The following is an 18,594-nucleotide window of genomic DNA, read 5'->3' as shown; positions in this document are numbered from 1 at the left end:
GAGGTAAGGACTCGGGCCCAGTTAAAAAAAAATAAAATTGTTTGTTTTTGGATCCTCTATAGCAGTGCTTCTCACTTCCAGTCCTCGGGCCTCACCAACAGGTCATGTTTTGAGAATTTCCCATACAAAGGACACCTGTGATAATACCTGATGCACTGAGTATAATTATATCACCTGTGAAATACTAAGGAAATCCTCAAAACATGACCTGTTGGTGAGGCCTGAGGACTGGAATTGAGAAGCACTGCTCTATAGTAAGGTTGGGGATAAGGTTGGATTGGGTAAAGTGCACAAGTGATGGGATTTTTGCAGTTGAGATGTCTGCCATTACACATGGTATATATTTGACGCCTTCACAGGATCTGGTGGTGTTCATCCAAATAGGCCCAAAGTGGGCATTTTTAGTTTCCTGTTTATGTACTTACAGGACAGCGCACAGTACATGAACCCTAAAATAGTCCACATTTTTAATAACTGTAGTCACAGACCTCCAGTCATATACTGATGCTTTCAGCGGCCTCTCTGAATTATTAATCATATTATAGTTGTTTTTTTGTGTTTTCCTCTGCTCCCCATTCATTACATTGCTGGGTTTATAGTAATGGTATTCTTCTGCAGCTTACAGTAAAGTCATTATAAGCAAATATGTTTTTATTAAGAAAATGAACAGATGTATTTCAGGGATGAATCACAGACATAATGGGAAAAATGTAACCACCGCAGGACTAGAGATGGTTACACCACAGAGGAATGGGAATTATTAGTGAGCCAACGGTGTCAGTCATATAAAGAAGAAGTAAACCTGAAAGAAAAATAAATATATTAACATATAAAACTAAATCTACAGAACTGGTGACTGCTGTTTTAACAAGCTTGGCATAAATCAATAGTACAATATATTATTCAAGTAAAAAGCCTCTTTCTCCTATCAAGCTCATTTCATGCCCTCCTTTCTCCCCAAACTGCTCAAGACACTGAGGGATCAGATATATGCAGCCTATAGAAGTCTATGGAACGAGGAGGGGTAAAGGCTGGAGAGAGCAAACAGACACTGTGTAAAGACTAAAGGCCCTATTCCACCAACAGATCTGACGACAGATTATCTGCCAAAGATTTGAAGCCAAACCCAGGAACGGACTATAAACAGAGAACAGGTCACAAATGAAAGACTGATTTCTCCTCTTTTCAAATCCACTCCTGGGTTTGGCTTCAAATCTTTGGCAGATAATCTGTTGTTAGATCTGTTGGTGGAATAGGGCCTTAAAGGATCTTGTAGTGAATATTAGATTTCACCCTAGTAAATGATTCACAGCTTACACTGCTCAGTACTGTCTTATAATGTCCTCCATATTGCTTTTAATGGGGTGCTATAGAAAATAGGGAAGCATGATCCCTTCTGTTTATAGGAGACATCATATTTTCCCATTGGCTCAGGGACAGCTGAATGTTAGAGGCAGAGCTGTGACTTAATGGCCTTATGCTATTGTTTTGGCCCTGTGACTTAATGGCCTTATGCTATTGTTTTTTTAATTTTTTTTTAGAGGGAATCTATTAACTCGATATCAGTCTCAGAGCTGAAATGTCAATGAGCCTCAGCATGCATGCCTTCTCCCTCCCCCACCCCTCCCTGCCTTGACTGATTCATATACAGCGCTGAGTGCTGGCACCTGACACCTTGACACCTTAGTTTTAAGCATGCTATACAGCTAATACCAGGGACAGACATTACATAATATATGGCGCTGTGGGCGCCATGGCGCCTTAAATCAAATTTGACAAGTACGGATTTGACATTTTCTAAGCATAGCACATCAATATTGAACTCCTAGAAAATCCCTCTAAGTCTTGTTCTCAGTATATGACCTTTATAACAGCAGATTCTCAGTTCTGACTCCATTCCAAATACATTATACCTGACTGTAACCGAACTCCCCCATAACATCCCAGGTATTTGATTTCCGCCCATTCATTTACCTAACAAGACTTTTATGTTTTACGTTCCATTTGTTAACTAGGAGAAGACAGCTGCGGAGCTGTCACTGATCCATGGCTGGAGACCAGTCAGAGACCTGGCGTTTGATCCCGTGTCTCTGACCTGCAATGTTACTTTAAAACGTCTGTGACAGCTACTTGGTCCCCGTCTTCGACTAATATATGAGGTTTCACAGAAGCATGGATGGCCAGAATTTACGAAGAAACTAAAAGCAATTTGTAACCAATTATTTTGTTGCGGAGTAAAAAGCAGCCGTACATTAACATAGTTGTGTGAGCTGAGATCATGGCATCTAATGGTTTTGTCTGCTGTGGAGAACAAGAGATCCCAATAAAGAAGTCTCCGCAGGACATGGGGATGGCTAACACAGCTGAGACTAAGCAGACGTGAGCGGATGCCAGCGCCGTAATGAGGCAGAATCCTCTAAGACACTGGTTAAGTGGAAAACCAAAGCAGATCCCTGCATTCCTCTTCTCTAATAGACATCTTAGCTCTGGGAACACGTGTGAACAGCACTTTGGGAGGCACTGAAATAACCTATAGCACCGGGATAATAACATCGTAGACTCCATCCATAGCTGATCATATGGCTGCATCCATCCTAAGGCGACCCTGCCAGAACTAATCTGCTCCAACCACGGGTAACAGATTTAATCAGCAGGAAGATGTCACTGACTAACACAAATGGAGATGAAATAAAACAGCGATTTGGCAGTGAAATATGAGGTTTCTGGAGAAAACCATCCTTCATCCAGCAGCAGAGCGTTCAGCAAAAGAGCAGCTCCATGCCGTATATGTATATGTGTCCACGTAGTGATGCAGGTGGCGTCACTCCTCATTCCACTTAATATATTGCTAATTTAGAGTATGACTGTGTAAGTGGATTCACTAGTGCACCATAACAGGGACTAGAGATGAGCGCATCTTGAGCACACTCAGGGTTGTCCAAGCCCAAACTCTCTGCATTTGATTACTAGTGGCTGAGGAAGTTGGATGCAGCCCTAAGGGCCCTATTCCACCGGACGATTATCGTTCAGATTATCTTTAAATCGTTCGAAACTAAACGATAATCGTTCGGTTGAAATACAGTTAACGATTAACGACCGAACGAGAAATCAATGATCGCTTTATAAGATCTGGACCTATTTTTATCGTTGCTCGTTCGCAAAACGTTTGCAAATCGTTCGCATTGAATAAGACATCGTTCGGTCGTTCGCAGTAGATACGAACACAATAGCGAAGAAAAAACGATCGCAAATACGATCATAAGTAACGATTATCGTTCCATGGAAATGAGTGAACGTTTTCATGTCTTTCGCAATAGCGGTCGTTTGAGATTGTTAATCGTTAACGATTATGCAAACGATAATCGTCTGGTGGAATAGGGCCCTTAGACTCTGTGGAAAACATGTTTTCCAGGACTCCCTAGTGGGAGTACAGAATACAAAAGAATGATGGTTGACCTCAGGGAGATCAACCAAAACACCGCAGAGGCACCATCACATGTTTCTCAACGTCATTGAATCTAGGAACATTGCCCCCTGGGAAGACAAATATGCAAAAATGCTTCGGAGACGATGTTTCTCAATGTCCGTGAGCTAATCAGACCTTCGTATCCAGCAGCACATTTGACCACAGATATTGCAGCTGGGCTCGTAGATCTCGCACACTTGTTGGTTACTGAAGCCGAGTCACCACAATGCTTTGATTGGTGCTAAATCTGGTGACTTGGTAGGAGAAGGAATTTTTACAATCTGGTGCAGAGATTCCTAGGAAACCCTTGCTTTGTGTGTCCCACCATTATCTTGCCGAAAATGCCAGCTGGAAGGCATGAGAGGCAGCACATGTGGCCGCAGGATGTCCTATATATATCACTGAACTGTTAGTGTCCCGCATATCCCTACTAGACTTTACCGACTGTCATATGTGATGTCTCCCACATCCTCACACCAGCAGGGTCCATACTCTGACTCACAATCCAAAGTAATTCCCTATTAATAGGACCTATTACATGGTGTGGTTATCACTCTGTCATGTTGCCAGCGATCAGCTGATCAACAGGCAAATTGATCAATCGCTTAGTTTTGCCTGGCTTAAAAAAAACGTTGTTCGTCCACCCTACGTTTCTCTGTGTAATGGGGGATGTGCGACCAATAAATAAATGAACTAATGAATGAAAAACGGATGGAAGGAAAGAGCCGCATGAACAACCCATGGCCATAGGCCCTGTACACTTCACTCCATATGCATTTGGTACACCACTCTTGTTGCATCTGTAAGTGGATATAATATCCCACAGATAATGGTACCAATGTATCTGTCTGGTAGGAATGGGACACGTGGATGTTGCTGGTATATTCATTTTATGTCACAGTACAAGAAGGTTCTGGGCCGCTGCAAAGATGCCAAAATAATAGAAATCTGAACGTTCTGCGTGTCTTGGCAGTAAGTAACAACGCTGACCTCTCCGCTCTCCAGTCCCCATGTAGCTCATCATCCCCATTATCCTCACCCGCTCCTGCGCCAGTGTATTATATGTAGTGATTGTGAAAGCCGTTGTTAGGCAACATTGATGGGACAATACATCAGAGACCAAGATCCTGCATTATGGAGAAGAAGAAGACGGCCTGCTCAAAGCCAAATATGATCACAGTGCAAAGTGTCAACTATAAGGGGGAGACCATTACTTTCGGGCCAGCTGTACTGTAAACTGTTGATAAAGTGATTCCCAGAAGTGATGTAGAATGAAGTGGTAAATCTCACATCCCCGCATATCACCACTGACCTTGGTAGCGAGTCCAGCATCTCTGCGCTGCTCTCTGGTAATTGTCATAAATGGATGGAGTTGTCTCACGTTCCTCCCATATACTGAGCATTGATGAGCTATCAACCGTTCAGGGGCAGAAACAAGGGAACATAAAAGTATGAGGTCAGCATCAGTCCTGGAAAACACACAGCCATCCAAGAGGAGTGATGTATTGTGGGGTCTATGTCATATCAGGACAGGACTATGCACTTACACTGAACTGTAACGTGTTCATGGAAGGCTCCGATCTACACCACCCCTCAGATGAACATCCCGATAATCTAGAGAAATGTTACCGTATTGTGTACCGTAAAGACACTAGAAATACTCATCACTTTATACAGGTACAAACATATACTGAACGCATAAGGACGGTCTCTTCCATATACCTCATTATTGCATATAGTTATCATAGCGGGGGTCATCCACTTGTGTCCTGACCTAGTCAGAGTAGAGATCCACTGCAAATGACGATTGTGGTCAACCATGCCGATCCATGTGTTACCTGGTTGACTGCTGATCAGAGATGTTTAAGTCCAGTTGTAGAGTATTTAAATACCGGTGGCTGAATAAGTTGGATGCAGCCCTATGGAGTCTGGGAAAACATGGATGCAGCCATAGCCTTAGGGCCCTATTCCACCGGACGATAATCGTTTGCATAATCGTTAACAATCTCAAACAACCACTATTGCGAAAGACCTGAAAACGTTCACTTATTTCCATGGAACGATAATCGTTACTTATGATCGTATTTGCAATCGTTTCTTCTTCGCTATTTCTTCGCTATTGCGTTCATATCTACTGTGAACAACTGAACGATGTCTTATTCAATGCAAACGATTTGCGAACATTTTGCGAACGAGCAACGATAAAAATAGGTCCTGGTCTTATAAAGCGATCAACGATTTCTTGTTCGGTCGTTAATCGTTAACTGCATTTCAACTGAACGATTATCGTTTAGATTCGAACGATTTAACGATAATCTGAACGATAATGGAATAGGGCCCTTAGACTGTATTCATGTTTTCCTGAACTCCGTAGGAATGATCCAACTTCTTCAGCCTCTGATATTCAAATGCAGAACGATCGGATTTGAGCATGCTCCAGTCGCGCTCATCTCTGCTGATTGTATGAATAACTAACATGCAATACTGCATTTATCTAGTGTTTTTGACTGTACTGTACTGTATGCTGCGTCTTTTGGAAGCGTTCTGCAATAAAGTCCCCATTGGAGCCACCGAATCAAACATAGCCTAAGATTACAGACTATTTAAAGGAGTTGTCCAGGATTAAAATAAAAGCATGGCGGTCTTCTGCTCTTGGGTTGTACCTGGTATTGCAGCTCAGCTTTATTGAAGTGCGTGTTGCTGAGCTGCAATACCGCACACAAACTGTGGATGGGTGCGGTGCTGTTTTTAATAGAAAGCTGCTATGTTTTCCAGTTCTGAAGTTCCCCTTTAAAGTCTGAAAAGCAATAATAGGTGACAAGTAGAGTGTAAAGCATAATGGCTGCTTTTGGCTTTTTCTTTGATATTGTTCTCCTTTATTAGGTACAGATGTATTTTATGTTCTCATTTACTATTACTTTGGATTATAGTGCTACATGCTTTGTCTGTAGATATTTTCACCGCTTTTTTTCCCCCCCTCATTAGGTTGGGTGGTGGGATCCTTAGAAATCCTTGGCAGCCCTGCCAGTCTGGTGCGGAGCATTGGGAACGGCATTGCAGATTTCTTCAGACTCCCGTATGAAGGTCTCACCCGCGGACCAGGGGCCTTTGTGAGCGGCGTCTCTAGGGGAACCTCATCTTTTGTAAAGCACATCTCTAAAGGTATGTCTGCATTCTGACACCAATATCACCTTGCTGGGTAGGAAGTGGAAATTACCCATGCCAAAGGTTTCTTACTATTGTAACAAATGGACAGATTGTAAAGTGGGAAATTTACGTATCGGTTCCAGCATCTTAAACTTAAGATATAGAACGTACGACAAGTCGTGAGGTGAGGACAATGCATTGTGGGATGGAGGCAGGAGAAAGAGCATTCTAGGGGATAGGTGCAGCACTAGAGAAGAAGCAAGTTATCTTATACTGTTCACAGGTTGAATAAAATATACTATTAAACATTAACTATTGTTGTTTTTAAAGGCAACATGTTGGCATGGTGTTATAGAGCAGGAGATGCTGAGCATATTGATACATAATTTTATAAGGAAGTATTTAATATAACTTATACATTTTATTTCTCTCCTTATTTTGAGCCTAGGAGTCCAGTGGGCAGTCCTAATCACTGATTGGCTGCTATCTCTGTCACTGAGTAGGCTCCGCCCACTGCACTCCTGAAACCAGAAAGAATAGAGAGGTAAATGAGTGAATGACTGATTCTTTTCCCATATAACTATATATCAATCTGCTCAACTCTTCCTGCTCTTTAACATGATGCATGCAGAGATTAAAATTGGCAGGTTCCCTTTAAAGAAAAATGGATGACGGCAGAAGAAATAGTAGTAAACAAAAAAAAAAAAAAGAAAGGTAGTGTTTTCTGTGCTTTTTTCCCCAAATAGCTTTTACCATGATGGAATAATATAATCACATATACTGGTATGGAGATCTCAGTCACTGTGATCAGCTGTCTACATATGTTCCAGGCTGCAATATAAAAAAAATATATTTTTTTTCAGTGCCCCAAATCCACCTGGTGCCAGGATCCCAATGTCCCATATATTCTGTAGTATACGAGCCGGCAGCAGGATTATCTCTGGATCCATGGATCTGGGGTACACGCGATAACCCGCACCGCATATTTTTCACATTGGCTTCTGGCTACGATGCTAAATTATTACTATAACTTGCCAGAAGAGGAGATTTTATTTCCATGGAGTGTACTGGCAATAAAAATAATGAATAAATCACAAGCTGAGAAATATTAATATTTCTGTGTGGTCATATACCAGGAAAATCCCCCACATACCAGCGCCATTACATTGTGTCCTTTCATAAAAAGGTTATATCTTAAGCTTGTATGGGTATATGATACTCATCCGCAATATATTGCAAATCCTTATATACATCTTCTGTGGGAGCCGTCCAAAAGCGATGTGCTGACACCCCCCTCAGGAGTAATGCGATGCTGGCTGTAGATCCCGCTGCACGTGATAAATGGGGAAACGTTAAGTATATTTCAGTGTTCCTGTGGGCTATTAGAAATCCTACCCTGGGCTGCGCATTTCTCCTACAGCTGTAGTGTAGAATAGAATGAGAAGATTACTGATCTAAAGCACAGAGGAAGGTGTACAGACAGTGACATCTAGTGGCCAGAGGAAGAACACCAATGTGCAGTGATACGATAGATAGATAGATAGATAGATAGGAGATAGATAGATAGATAGATAGATAGATAGATAGGAGATAGATAGATAGATAGATAGGAGATAGGAGATAGATAGATAGATAGATAGATAGATAGATAGATAGAGAGAGATAGAGAGATAATAGATAGAGAGATAATAGATGGGTAGAGAGATGGGTAGAGAGATGGGTAGATGGGTGGATAGATGGGTGGATAGATGGATGGATGGATGGATGGATGGATAGAAGATATTTGGTAAGAAAAAGAGTCTACAAAGGACTATACAAAGTAACAAGCTATTTTACAACCCAAGCAGGGGGTGAGGGGTCTTGCTCACAAGAGCTTACATCATCTCCATTATTATCAGGTACCTTGACGTCTCTCACCAACCTGGCCACGAGTCTAGCACGGAACATGGACCGCCTGTCTCTGGATGAAGAACATTACAACAGGCAGGAGGAATGGAGAAGACAACTGCCAGACAGCCTGGGAGAAGGACTGAGACAAGGCTTATCCCGCCTGGGTATCAGTCTGCTGGGTAAGGTGTCAGTAGTCACAGAGCTATCTATCTCCTATCTATATACCTCATGTCTATCTGTCTGTCATGATATATATCAATAATAACATTATGTAGCTGCAACATAGTCCGTAGCACTTTACAATATCTATCTATCTATCTATCTATCTATCATCTATCTAGCTATCAATCTCCTATCTATCTATCTATCTATCTATCTATCTATCTATCTATCTATCTATCTATCTCATATCTATCTAGCTATCAATCATCTATCTATCTATCTATCTATCTATCTATCTATCTCCTATCCATCTATCTTTCTCATATCTATCTAGCTATCAATCTCCTATCTATCTATCTATCTATCTATCTATCATCTATTTATCTATCTATCTATCTATCTATCTATCTATCTATCTATCTATCTATCTATCTGTCTTCTATCTATCTATCTATCTATCTATCTATCTATCTATCTATCTGTCTCCTATCTATCTATCTATCTATCTCTCTATCTATCTATCTCCTATCCATTTCCTATCTATCTATCTACATTTAATATTGTTGCATAGCGAAACCAGATACCGTCTGCACACTTTAATGAAGATCTGCATTTCTCTTTTGCATTCTCTGTGTCTTATAGGCTATTTTCACACTAAGTTTAAAAAAAGCGGCCGTTGTTTTTTTAAATGACATCTGTTAATACCTATTTATAATTTAAGTCAATAGAATCCCCTGAAGTCAATGGAATCTCAATACATAGTGTATCAATAATGGTCGCTGTTTTCGGCGGCCGTCAAATTAATGTTCGTGCCACACAATTTTATGTAGTTCACACACAGTACACTGATTTCACTTTCTTTTCACTGTTCTTGTTACTCAATTCAATTGAGTTTTTAATTAATGACACGTCCAAAGGGCCCTCACTCCACCTGAACTAGAATAAAGTTCCAGCGGCCATTATTCCAATGACGGTCACTGAAATAATGTAAACCGTGGCTGTTATTTGATACTCAGACAGAAAAAAGACATCATGTGAACATAACCACAAGGAGTAAGACGTCCTTCCTTCTCAAGTGCTTACAATGTTGTGATGGAGATGGGGAGGTTCTAGAGATGTTCCCTTATTTACTCCCATCTCCCACCCTCACTGCTGACCCTCACTCTTTCCACAACGCTCATAGAACGTCAGTGGAAAGGCTGTATAGACTTGTATAAAGACTGTGTACCATTAGTACATATGACATGGATAATCACCGGACACAGAGTAATCCCAGCTCTGCTACATGTACGTAGATATCTACATGGAGCTGTGTCATACATGACAGTAGCTAGAGGTTTGGGCAGGACTGCTCTGACTTCTCCCTGTGACCGTCCGCCTTGTGTCATCTTACAGACATTTGGTAAAAAGAGTCCAGATAGAGCCGTGTGGTGTGTATGTGGGCTCAGCGAGTGTCATGTCCTGTCTGACTCTCTAGCCTCAGCCGCCTGATGTTCTTCAAGTGATTTTCCATTTACATCTAATAAACTGTATGATCATTAATGCACATTAACAACCCGCGCTGTAACACAGAAAATAAAAGCCCTTTTGGCTTACAGTGAAGTAAACAATATGAACGGAAAATTCCAAGTATGTGGAGTTTTACTTGAGAGCGGAGCCAACATTATATTGGAACGTGGTTTTGTTTTATAATTGTTAATGAAAATATTCTTTATAGTCATTTTTTTTAATATTCTATAGAGAAAAGTTTTAATGTTCCCAGGTATGGAGGGGACTATGCTGCCTCGTAGATTTATAGTATATACAGATATCTGTAGATGGTGTAGATGTATGGGTATGGTTATCTACCACTGCAGTCACCTTCTATTGTGGGAGACTGGGTGATGGGTAAGGAAAGTTATTCAGGCAAGCTGGTGTTACTCTAGATCAGGGGCATCAAACTTTTGGCCCTCTAGCTGTTGCAAAACTGCAATTACCATCATGCCTGACCAGCCAAAGCATGCTGGAAATTGTAGTTTTGCCACAGCTGTAGGACTGCGAGTTTGACACATGTGCCCTAGATGATGAGTTAAAAGTTGTGATAAAGTTGTGGTCGCTGTTGTTTCAAGCAACTTTCCTCCATGTGACAGCCTATGTGATTCCTTACAGATTTGTAATTCACTATATTAAGCAAAAATGGCTCCTTACCTCAGAAAAAAAAGCTTGTCAATTAGGTGTCTCTTTTTTGCAGCTAGCTGTCCTCTGTCTGTTGTTAGGCTCAGTCCATCTCTATTAATAATGAGACCAAGACGGAGCATAGGGCTAGTGGTATGTGCAAGAGAGGGGGCAAGTCTGTATAACCTACAAGGCTGTGTACCTACAGTTTTCCACCCTCCATTGGATCCACACTGTCACTGAAAGGTAAATCAAGGCTTCCCTCTCATCTTAGCAGCTCAGTGCATAGTGTATCCCTTTCCTTGCTGTGCTCCTGTTATTTCTTTCTGCTCACAAGGAACCTTGCAAAGCCAGGAAGTTCCCTTTTCCATTTATTCATCCCCTCAGCCTCCATTAGGGGGCATCCGTCAGATTCCCTGTCATTCTCTGTAGACATAGTTCCCCTGTGGCTGGTTCATTCCTAGCCTTTGTCCTGGTTGCTTTTTTTCCATTTCTCTATGGACTCTATAACTACGAGATCCGAATCTATGTAGCAGGCAGTTCTGGGTAATTTCTCCTCTTTGGTGCTCCAGATCTCATTGCTTGGCAGGGTTGGGGGATCTATGAGCCATGGCTGGGTTTACATGACATTTGGCCTCCGCTCAAGTGGTTTTCAAACAAAAACAAGAGTCTCCTCCATCACTGCACAGGATAAGGAGAAGCGATGGTCCCGACTGTATTCTGCATGGGGGAAATGTTTACATGACTATATCCTCTATATCCTTCTTCACACGCTGAGTTTTCCCCAACATATTACTAGGAATTAGTTTCTATGTTAAGGCTCAAAACAAAATCTTCATCACATATTACAAGTTGTATTGGGTCTGGGAAGAATCTATGGACCTGTCTGTGTTACTATTCCCCATGAAATAACAATGTATAGCTCTGTGATGTGCTATCCCTCTGTTATTCCTCTTGTATGTATCAAATGTGCGGATACATTGATATGATATGGATGTCATCTCTGGGAACATCCCCCTACACACCATCAGTATCAGACTGGGCAGGGGCCGACCCCATCGACAACAAGTTCTCATTCCAGGAGGAATTATAGAAGTACAGCACAATGCAGGGCTCCAAGACGAGATGTTCCTGAATTGTTATTTGTAATGTCTATAGTCTCTGCATACAGAGGAGGAGATTCTACACTGTCCTTGTGTATAGCACTGCTAAAAAGCAGCAGCAGTGTGGAAGCCATGGTAAAGCTGAAGTGAACAGTCTAATATCTGTGTAAAAAGCACTCCCTCACTCTCTGCCTGTGTACCCATACCCCACTCATTTGTCTCCCTCTTCTGTCTCTTCCACCTCCATAGAGATGCTTTGCTTGTAGATGACACTGAGAGTGATTTTTAGCAAGGAGATGGGAGAGAGGGAAGATGATTGGTGACAGAAGAAGGAGGCATATTTGTCTGATAAGATATATTACAATATTTTATTCACTTGTACTAAGTTTTCTGTGCAGGCAATGTTCTCTATTATTCTACTATTGTCTACCTCCAGAATTGTGCACCTAATTATGAGTAGACCCTATGGCGGCACAATACTGCAAACACACAGATGCCAACATGTGTACAGAGCATATATACACTCACTGGCCACTTTATTAGGTACACCTGTCCAACTGCATGTTACCACTTAATTTCTAATCAGCCAATCACATGGCGGCAACTCAGTGCATTTAGGCATGTAGACATGGTCAAGACAATCTCCTGCAGTTACAACCGAGCATCAGTATGGGGAAGAAAGGGGATTTGAGTGCCTTTGAACGTGGCATGGTTGTTGGTGCCAGAAGGGCTGGTCTGAGTATTTCAGAAACTGCTGATCTACTGGGATTTTCACGCACAACCATCTCTAGGGTTTACAGAGAATGGTCCGAAAAAGAAAAAACATCCAGTGAGCGGCAGTTCTGTGGGCGGAAATGCCTTGTTGAGGTCAGAGGAGAATGGGCAGACTGGTTCGAGCTGATAGAAAGGAAACAGTGACTCAAATAGCCAACCATTACAACCAAGGTAGGCAGAAGAGCATCTCTGAACGCACAGTACGTCCAACTTTGAGGCAGATGGGCTACAGCAGCAGAAGACCACACCGGGTGCCACTCCTTTCAGCTAAGAACAGGAAACTGAGGCTACAATTTGCACAAGCTCATCGAAATTGGACAGTAGAAGATTGGAAAAACGTTGCCTGGTCTGATGAGTCTCGATTTCTGCTGCGACATTCGGATGGTAGGTTCAGAATTTGGCGTCAACAACATGAAAGCATGGATCCATCCTGCCTTGTATCAACGGTTCAGGCTGGTGGTGGTGGTGTCATGGTGTGGGGAATATTTTCTTGGCACTCTTTGGGCCCCTTGGTACCAATTGAGCATCGTTGCAACGCCACAGCCTACCTGAGTATTGTTGCTGACCATGTCCATCCCTTTATGACCACAATGTACCCAACATCTGATGGCTACTTTCAGCAGGATAATGCGCCATGTCATAAAGCTAGAATCATCTCAGACTGGTTTCTTGAACATGACAATGAGTTCACTGTACTCCAATGGCCTCCACAGTCACCAGATCTCAATCCAATAGAACATCTTTGGGATGTGGTGGAACGGGAGATTCGCATCATGGATGTGCAGCCGACAAAACTGCGGCAACTGTGTGATGCCATGTGATGTCAATATGGACCACAATCTCTGAGGAATGCTTCCAGCACCTTGTTGTATCTATGCCACGAAGAATTGAGGCAGTTCTGAAGGCAAACAGGGGTCCAACCCGTTACTAGCATGGTGTACCTAATAAAGTGGCCGGTGAGTGTATGTCAGGAGCTAAAGAATACCTCCAATGGAAGGCTTAAAGTGTCACTCTCGTGTTTTTTTTTTTTTTTTTTTTTTTTTGCAGAAATCACTAGTACAGGTGATTTTAAGAAACGTTGTAATTGAGTTTTTATTATGAAAACGCAATTTGAAGCTCTCCCCCACTGTCTTCATGGTTTTCTATGGAGAGGGGAGGGGTGGAGGGAGATGAGGCACCAAAACAGGACAACAAAGTGTTATTTTACAGCTACATCACTGGGCTATCTCTTCTTAAGTCAGCACTTGCCTCTCTGACCTCTAACTACGGCTTTCACACAGGTCCCACTGTGTAATCATTTGTTCTCTGCTCTCTGCTGAAGACTTATCTCCCTTCTCCCCTCTCCATAGGTTACACAGGGCTCGACTGATGTAAAAGAGTCGAGATTTCCTGATAATGAGCAGTGAATGAGAGAGAGGAGGGGCGGGGAGGTCTTTTTGAATGCAGATAATGCCATATTTGCCTAATAAACCCAATTACAAAGTTTCTTAAAATCGCCTGGACTATTGATTTCTGGAACAACAACAACAACAAAAAAACGACAATGACTCTTTAAATGTAAAGTTCTTGGGGTACGAGGCCCCTTTGCCTCAGCTGTGACGCGTTTCTCTCATGTCACTGCGTGCACTTTATGATGTGGAAGAATTTTCTATTCCGATGATTGATTCTCTACATTATAACATGTAAACATTAATAACTTTTTCTGGCTCTCCGCTGGTCTGTGGTGTGTTTTTTGTTGGTGTTGGCGGCAGGATACTGTCATACACCAGCACGTACGGTATGTACACATGTCCTGCGTCTTGTCGTACTTCATGTGACACGAGCTGTGTTTTGAGCTGTGGTCTTTTCATGCGTCTCGTTCCATGATCTTAAGGATGCAAGATCAAAGCGACCGTAGACATTCCATGGGAAAAGGTCGCAAGAGATGACTCTGTAAGGATTTGTAGACTTTCCTAATATGTGGTACGTTGGTCCTGAAACTGTAACCACAAACCTCAAAAAGGTCCCCAGAGGAAGTGGTGAAATGTTACATGTTGGGCCAGAAGTGCTGGAAGTGATTTACGTTCTAGCATCCAATGATGTGGGTAGTGTCATGTGATAATCCCGGCAAATTCCGCTCAGGGGTTCTGGTGAGGTTAATCCCAGGATCACAGCAGTACAGTGACCTCTGTCACACAAAATGGAGATCATTGTAGGATAACAGTAGTATTCATGCTTTTATATCTGTCCTATCCAGTGCTGTTATAGAAGGATCATCACAATAACACAGCATGATGGACTAGGGGCATGAATACATATGTATATGGCAGAGATAGTCGTCAAGGACGTGCATCATAGAGCCAAATAAATTGGTTCTCTGGAAGAGAGGGCTACGTTTCCATTGGTCTCTTAGATGACTAGAACCTATATCCAGAAATAATCCCACGTACCTCGTTCTTCTTGGAGCCCCTACAGTCTTATAGGAAATGACAGTCCCGTGTAGCTATTTTGAAGGAGTAGAGCATAGTTTGTTGCCATACAGTCATAGAACCGTGTTTTGGGGAGGTACCTGTACTTATTGAAGTGATAAATCTGTGCGACATACAGGCAATGCTCTATGGGAAATAAATATTCAAATCAGCTCTGGAAGAAACCTGTCACTTTAGAGATCCAGAGCATTTGGAGTGTGTGGCCGGGGCATTATCCTGCTGAAAAAGGACTCAAGGGTGTCCATTACTCTACCATATAGTTCTGATGCTTACATGCCTGCTGTATTAGACCTAAAGGAAAAGGAAAACAAAGGGGGGCCATATATGCCGTCACTCAAGTAGCCTGAAAACAAGTAGATGGATGTACGCTCCCCTATGAGGGTCATGCTTAGGGCATGACACCATGAACAGCCAAATGTCCCAAAGGGTTCCAAGCTCTGAGGTCCTGCTAGAGGTTGTTCTCAGGTGTCCAGAAGAAGAGAGGTGCCGTATGGTGCAACCCAAATAATTAGCAGTAAAATTAACTGTTTTGCATGCAACACTTGGACAAAGCATTTCGAGGGAGAAATTCCCTCTTCATCAGGCCCCGATGAAGAAGAAATACCTCACTCGAAATGCATTTGTGGAGATCACCCCTACAGGCCCTGCCATTCTGGAGATGGCCTGCCCTCTTCCCTAGCATATACAATATGGCCCTTGTCAGCTTTGCTCAGATCCTTACACCTGCCCATTCCCCTGCTTCCAACACATCAACAAACCTGACTGGTTTCCTGCCTTGGGGGTAAGTTCACACTACGGAAACGGCAAGGAATTTGCACAATCCGCCCAAAAAATGTCATTGAATTCTTTGGGGAGATGGCTGATTGTGCTTGAGAAATCCAATTGAATCAATAGGACAGGCATAATTTCACGGCGCAAATTTTCTGGCCAATTCCATAATGTGAACGCACCCCTCACATATCCCAGCCTTTACCAGGAACCACTGTGACGTATGTGTCATCCACTTGTAATGGTTGATGGGTGTATGGGGCACATCTGCATATTGTTGTACAAGTAGTTGGCTATGAGGACTATTTGTCCATCATAAAGACTGCCGCCAAACATCCCATAATGCACATTGAAGAGAAATGACTATTTTTGCATATTGGCTCAGACTAGAGAACAATATGGCGTCTCTGACCTGGACCGGTCACATAGTAGTCATCTCCATTAGATGTACTCTCATCACGTGTAAGGATTCTGTTTCACATGGTCCAACTTCTACCACTAAAGGGATTTCGAGTGTGAAAACTAACATTACATTTTGGCTATGTGCGGCGTCCGTGCATCATTGTTCTGACCTCAGTGTGAAGCCGGGACAATGAAGAGTGTATGGTTGTGTGTACTCGGTTATTAGCCTCACGGGTCACTGCGCATCCAGATTTCCCTCTAATCGCATTTTATGGTATTTAATATATAAGACCCTTATTAAGAGCCCAGAACAAGGTCCATGATGAGGTAGGTACAAGCGTGAGAAAGTCCAAAGTTACAAAACCCCCACGTATTGTATTCCATAGGCTCCAAAGCAAACAGCGTCCATAGATTCCCCATTGATGTCTGCAGCCATGATGCACAGGCAGAAATATTCTAGTGTTATTGGAGATAGCAGGCCTGGCCGTGTCACTGACAGATTGTTGAATGTCACCTCCGTCTACAAAAAGCCTTTTAAATCTCCATAGTCCAAAATATCTGAAGAAAAACGAGAAGAACAGCAAAAAAAAAAAAAAAGAAAAAAAGCAATACCATTAAATTGCTGGGAACGACTGCGTCCCATGGTAAAGTTAATATTCTCTCATTCACTCCAAAGAAATTAAGTGTTTTAGTTCCTCGCTCAACATGATCGTATTTCATGAGGTCTATTGGTTTTTAAACAACAAAGGCTATAAAGACAGAAGGAAAAATATATATGTCATGGATTGGCCGGGTGCGCGTACTACTCTGTGATTCAGGGGAAGAATAATGGGCTCTCCTGCACAGAGCAGCCAGGTCAGGAAGATGCGTCAGTCACACCAGCCTTACTGCAGGCGCATAGAGCGGATGATGGGTGGTGTAGTCAGCCCAATATTGTAGTGGATAAAGGCGCTAAACATGCTCTGACACTTATATAGTTAGTTATTCTGCGTACACATATAGCTAGTTATTCTGCATACACTTATATAGCTAGTTATTCTGCATACACTTATATAGCTAGTTATTCTGCATACACTTATATAGCTAGTTATTCTGCATACACATATAGCTAGTTATTCTGCATACACTTATATAGCTAGTTATTCTGCATACACATATATAGCTAGTTATTCTGCATACACTTATATAGCTAGTTATTCTGCATACACTTATATAGCTAGTTATTCTGCATACACTTATATAGCTAGTTATTCTGCGTACACTTATATAGCTAGTTATTCTGCATACACTTATATAGCTAGCTATTCTACATACACTTATATAGCTAGTTATTCTGCATAGACATATAGCTAGCTATTCTACATACACTTATATAGCTAGTTATTCTGCATAGACATATAGCTAGTTATTCTGCATACACTTATATAGCTAGTTATTCTGCATACACTTATATAGCTAGTTATTCTGCATACACTTATATAGCTAGTTATTCTGCGTACACTTATATAGCTAGTTATTCTGCATACACTTATATAGCTAGTTATTCTGCATACACTTATATAGCTAGTTATTCTGCGTACACTTATATAGCTAGTTATTCTGCATACACTTATATAGCTAGCTATTCTACATACACTTATATAGCTAGTTATTCTGCATAGACATATAGCTAGTTATTCTGCATACACTTATATAGCTAGTTATTCTGCATACACTTATATAGCTAGTTATTCTGCATACACTTATTTGCTTTATACATTGTGACGCTTATGATCATTTCTTGTTGTTCCAGGTGCAATTGCCGGCATTGTGGATCAGCCTATGCAGAACTTCCAGAGAACATCTGAGGCTTCAGCCGGACACAAGGCCAAAGGGGTCATCTCCGGCGTGGGGAAGGGAATCGTTGGCGTTTTTACAAAGCCAATAGGAGGAGCGGCAGAATTGGTGTCACAGACTGGATATGGTAAGTGGCCCGGTGATTGGAAACCTATAGTACAGTCACATGTGCAGTGATAACTATTATATGTTCAGGTGAGAGAGGGGTCGGCACCATTGCTATAGCAGCATAATAAATGAGCAATCAGCAAAAAGATTGTGTCTGAACAGACTCCTAGGGTGGTTCACACAGGGAGGTAAGGCAGTCTATAATAATAAAAAGAACAAGACGTATGGCACTCACCCAAAAGTAGTGGGGTCTTCTGTTTATTCGTGGACACGAAGTGCTGGCAAGGAAGGGGGAAGATGGCAAGCGGGCACGTCT

The 18,594-nt window shown here is 42.0% G+C and overlaps 1 protein-coding gene across 4 annotated transcripts in view; it reads left to right on the top strand.

The window, feature by feature from the left end:
- VPS13B (vacuolar protein sorting 13 homolog B) overlaps positions 1-18,594 on the top strand; it is a 729,531-nt gene that overhangs the window by 702,190 nt on the left and 8,747 nt on the right. For all 4 annotated transcript variants that reach the window (XM_069957347.1, XM_069957346.1, XM_069957349.1 and 1 more), the window contains exons 57-59: positions 6,452-6,628; positions 8,512-8,682; positions 18,127-18,297. In XM_069957347.1, the coding sequence (XP_069813448.1) occupies positions 6,452-6,628; positions 8,512-8,682; positions 18,127-18,297 (519 nt within the window). The remainder of the gene's footprint in view (positions 1-6,451; positions 6,629-8,511; positions 8,683-18,126; positions 18,298-18,594) is intronic.

The sequence above is a fragment of the Dendropsophus ebraccatus genome, chromosome 2 (genome assembly GCF_027789765.1).
Source record: "Dendropsophus ebraccatus isolate aDenEbr1 chromosome 2, aDenEbr1.pat, whole genome shotgun sequence".
NCBI lineage: Eukaryota > Metazoa > Chordata > Amphibia > Anura > Hylidae > Dendropsophus > Dendropsophus ebraccatus.
The sequence above is the reverse complement of the archived record's forward strand: the minus strand, read 5'-3'. Positions and strand labels throughout refer to the sequence as shown.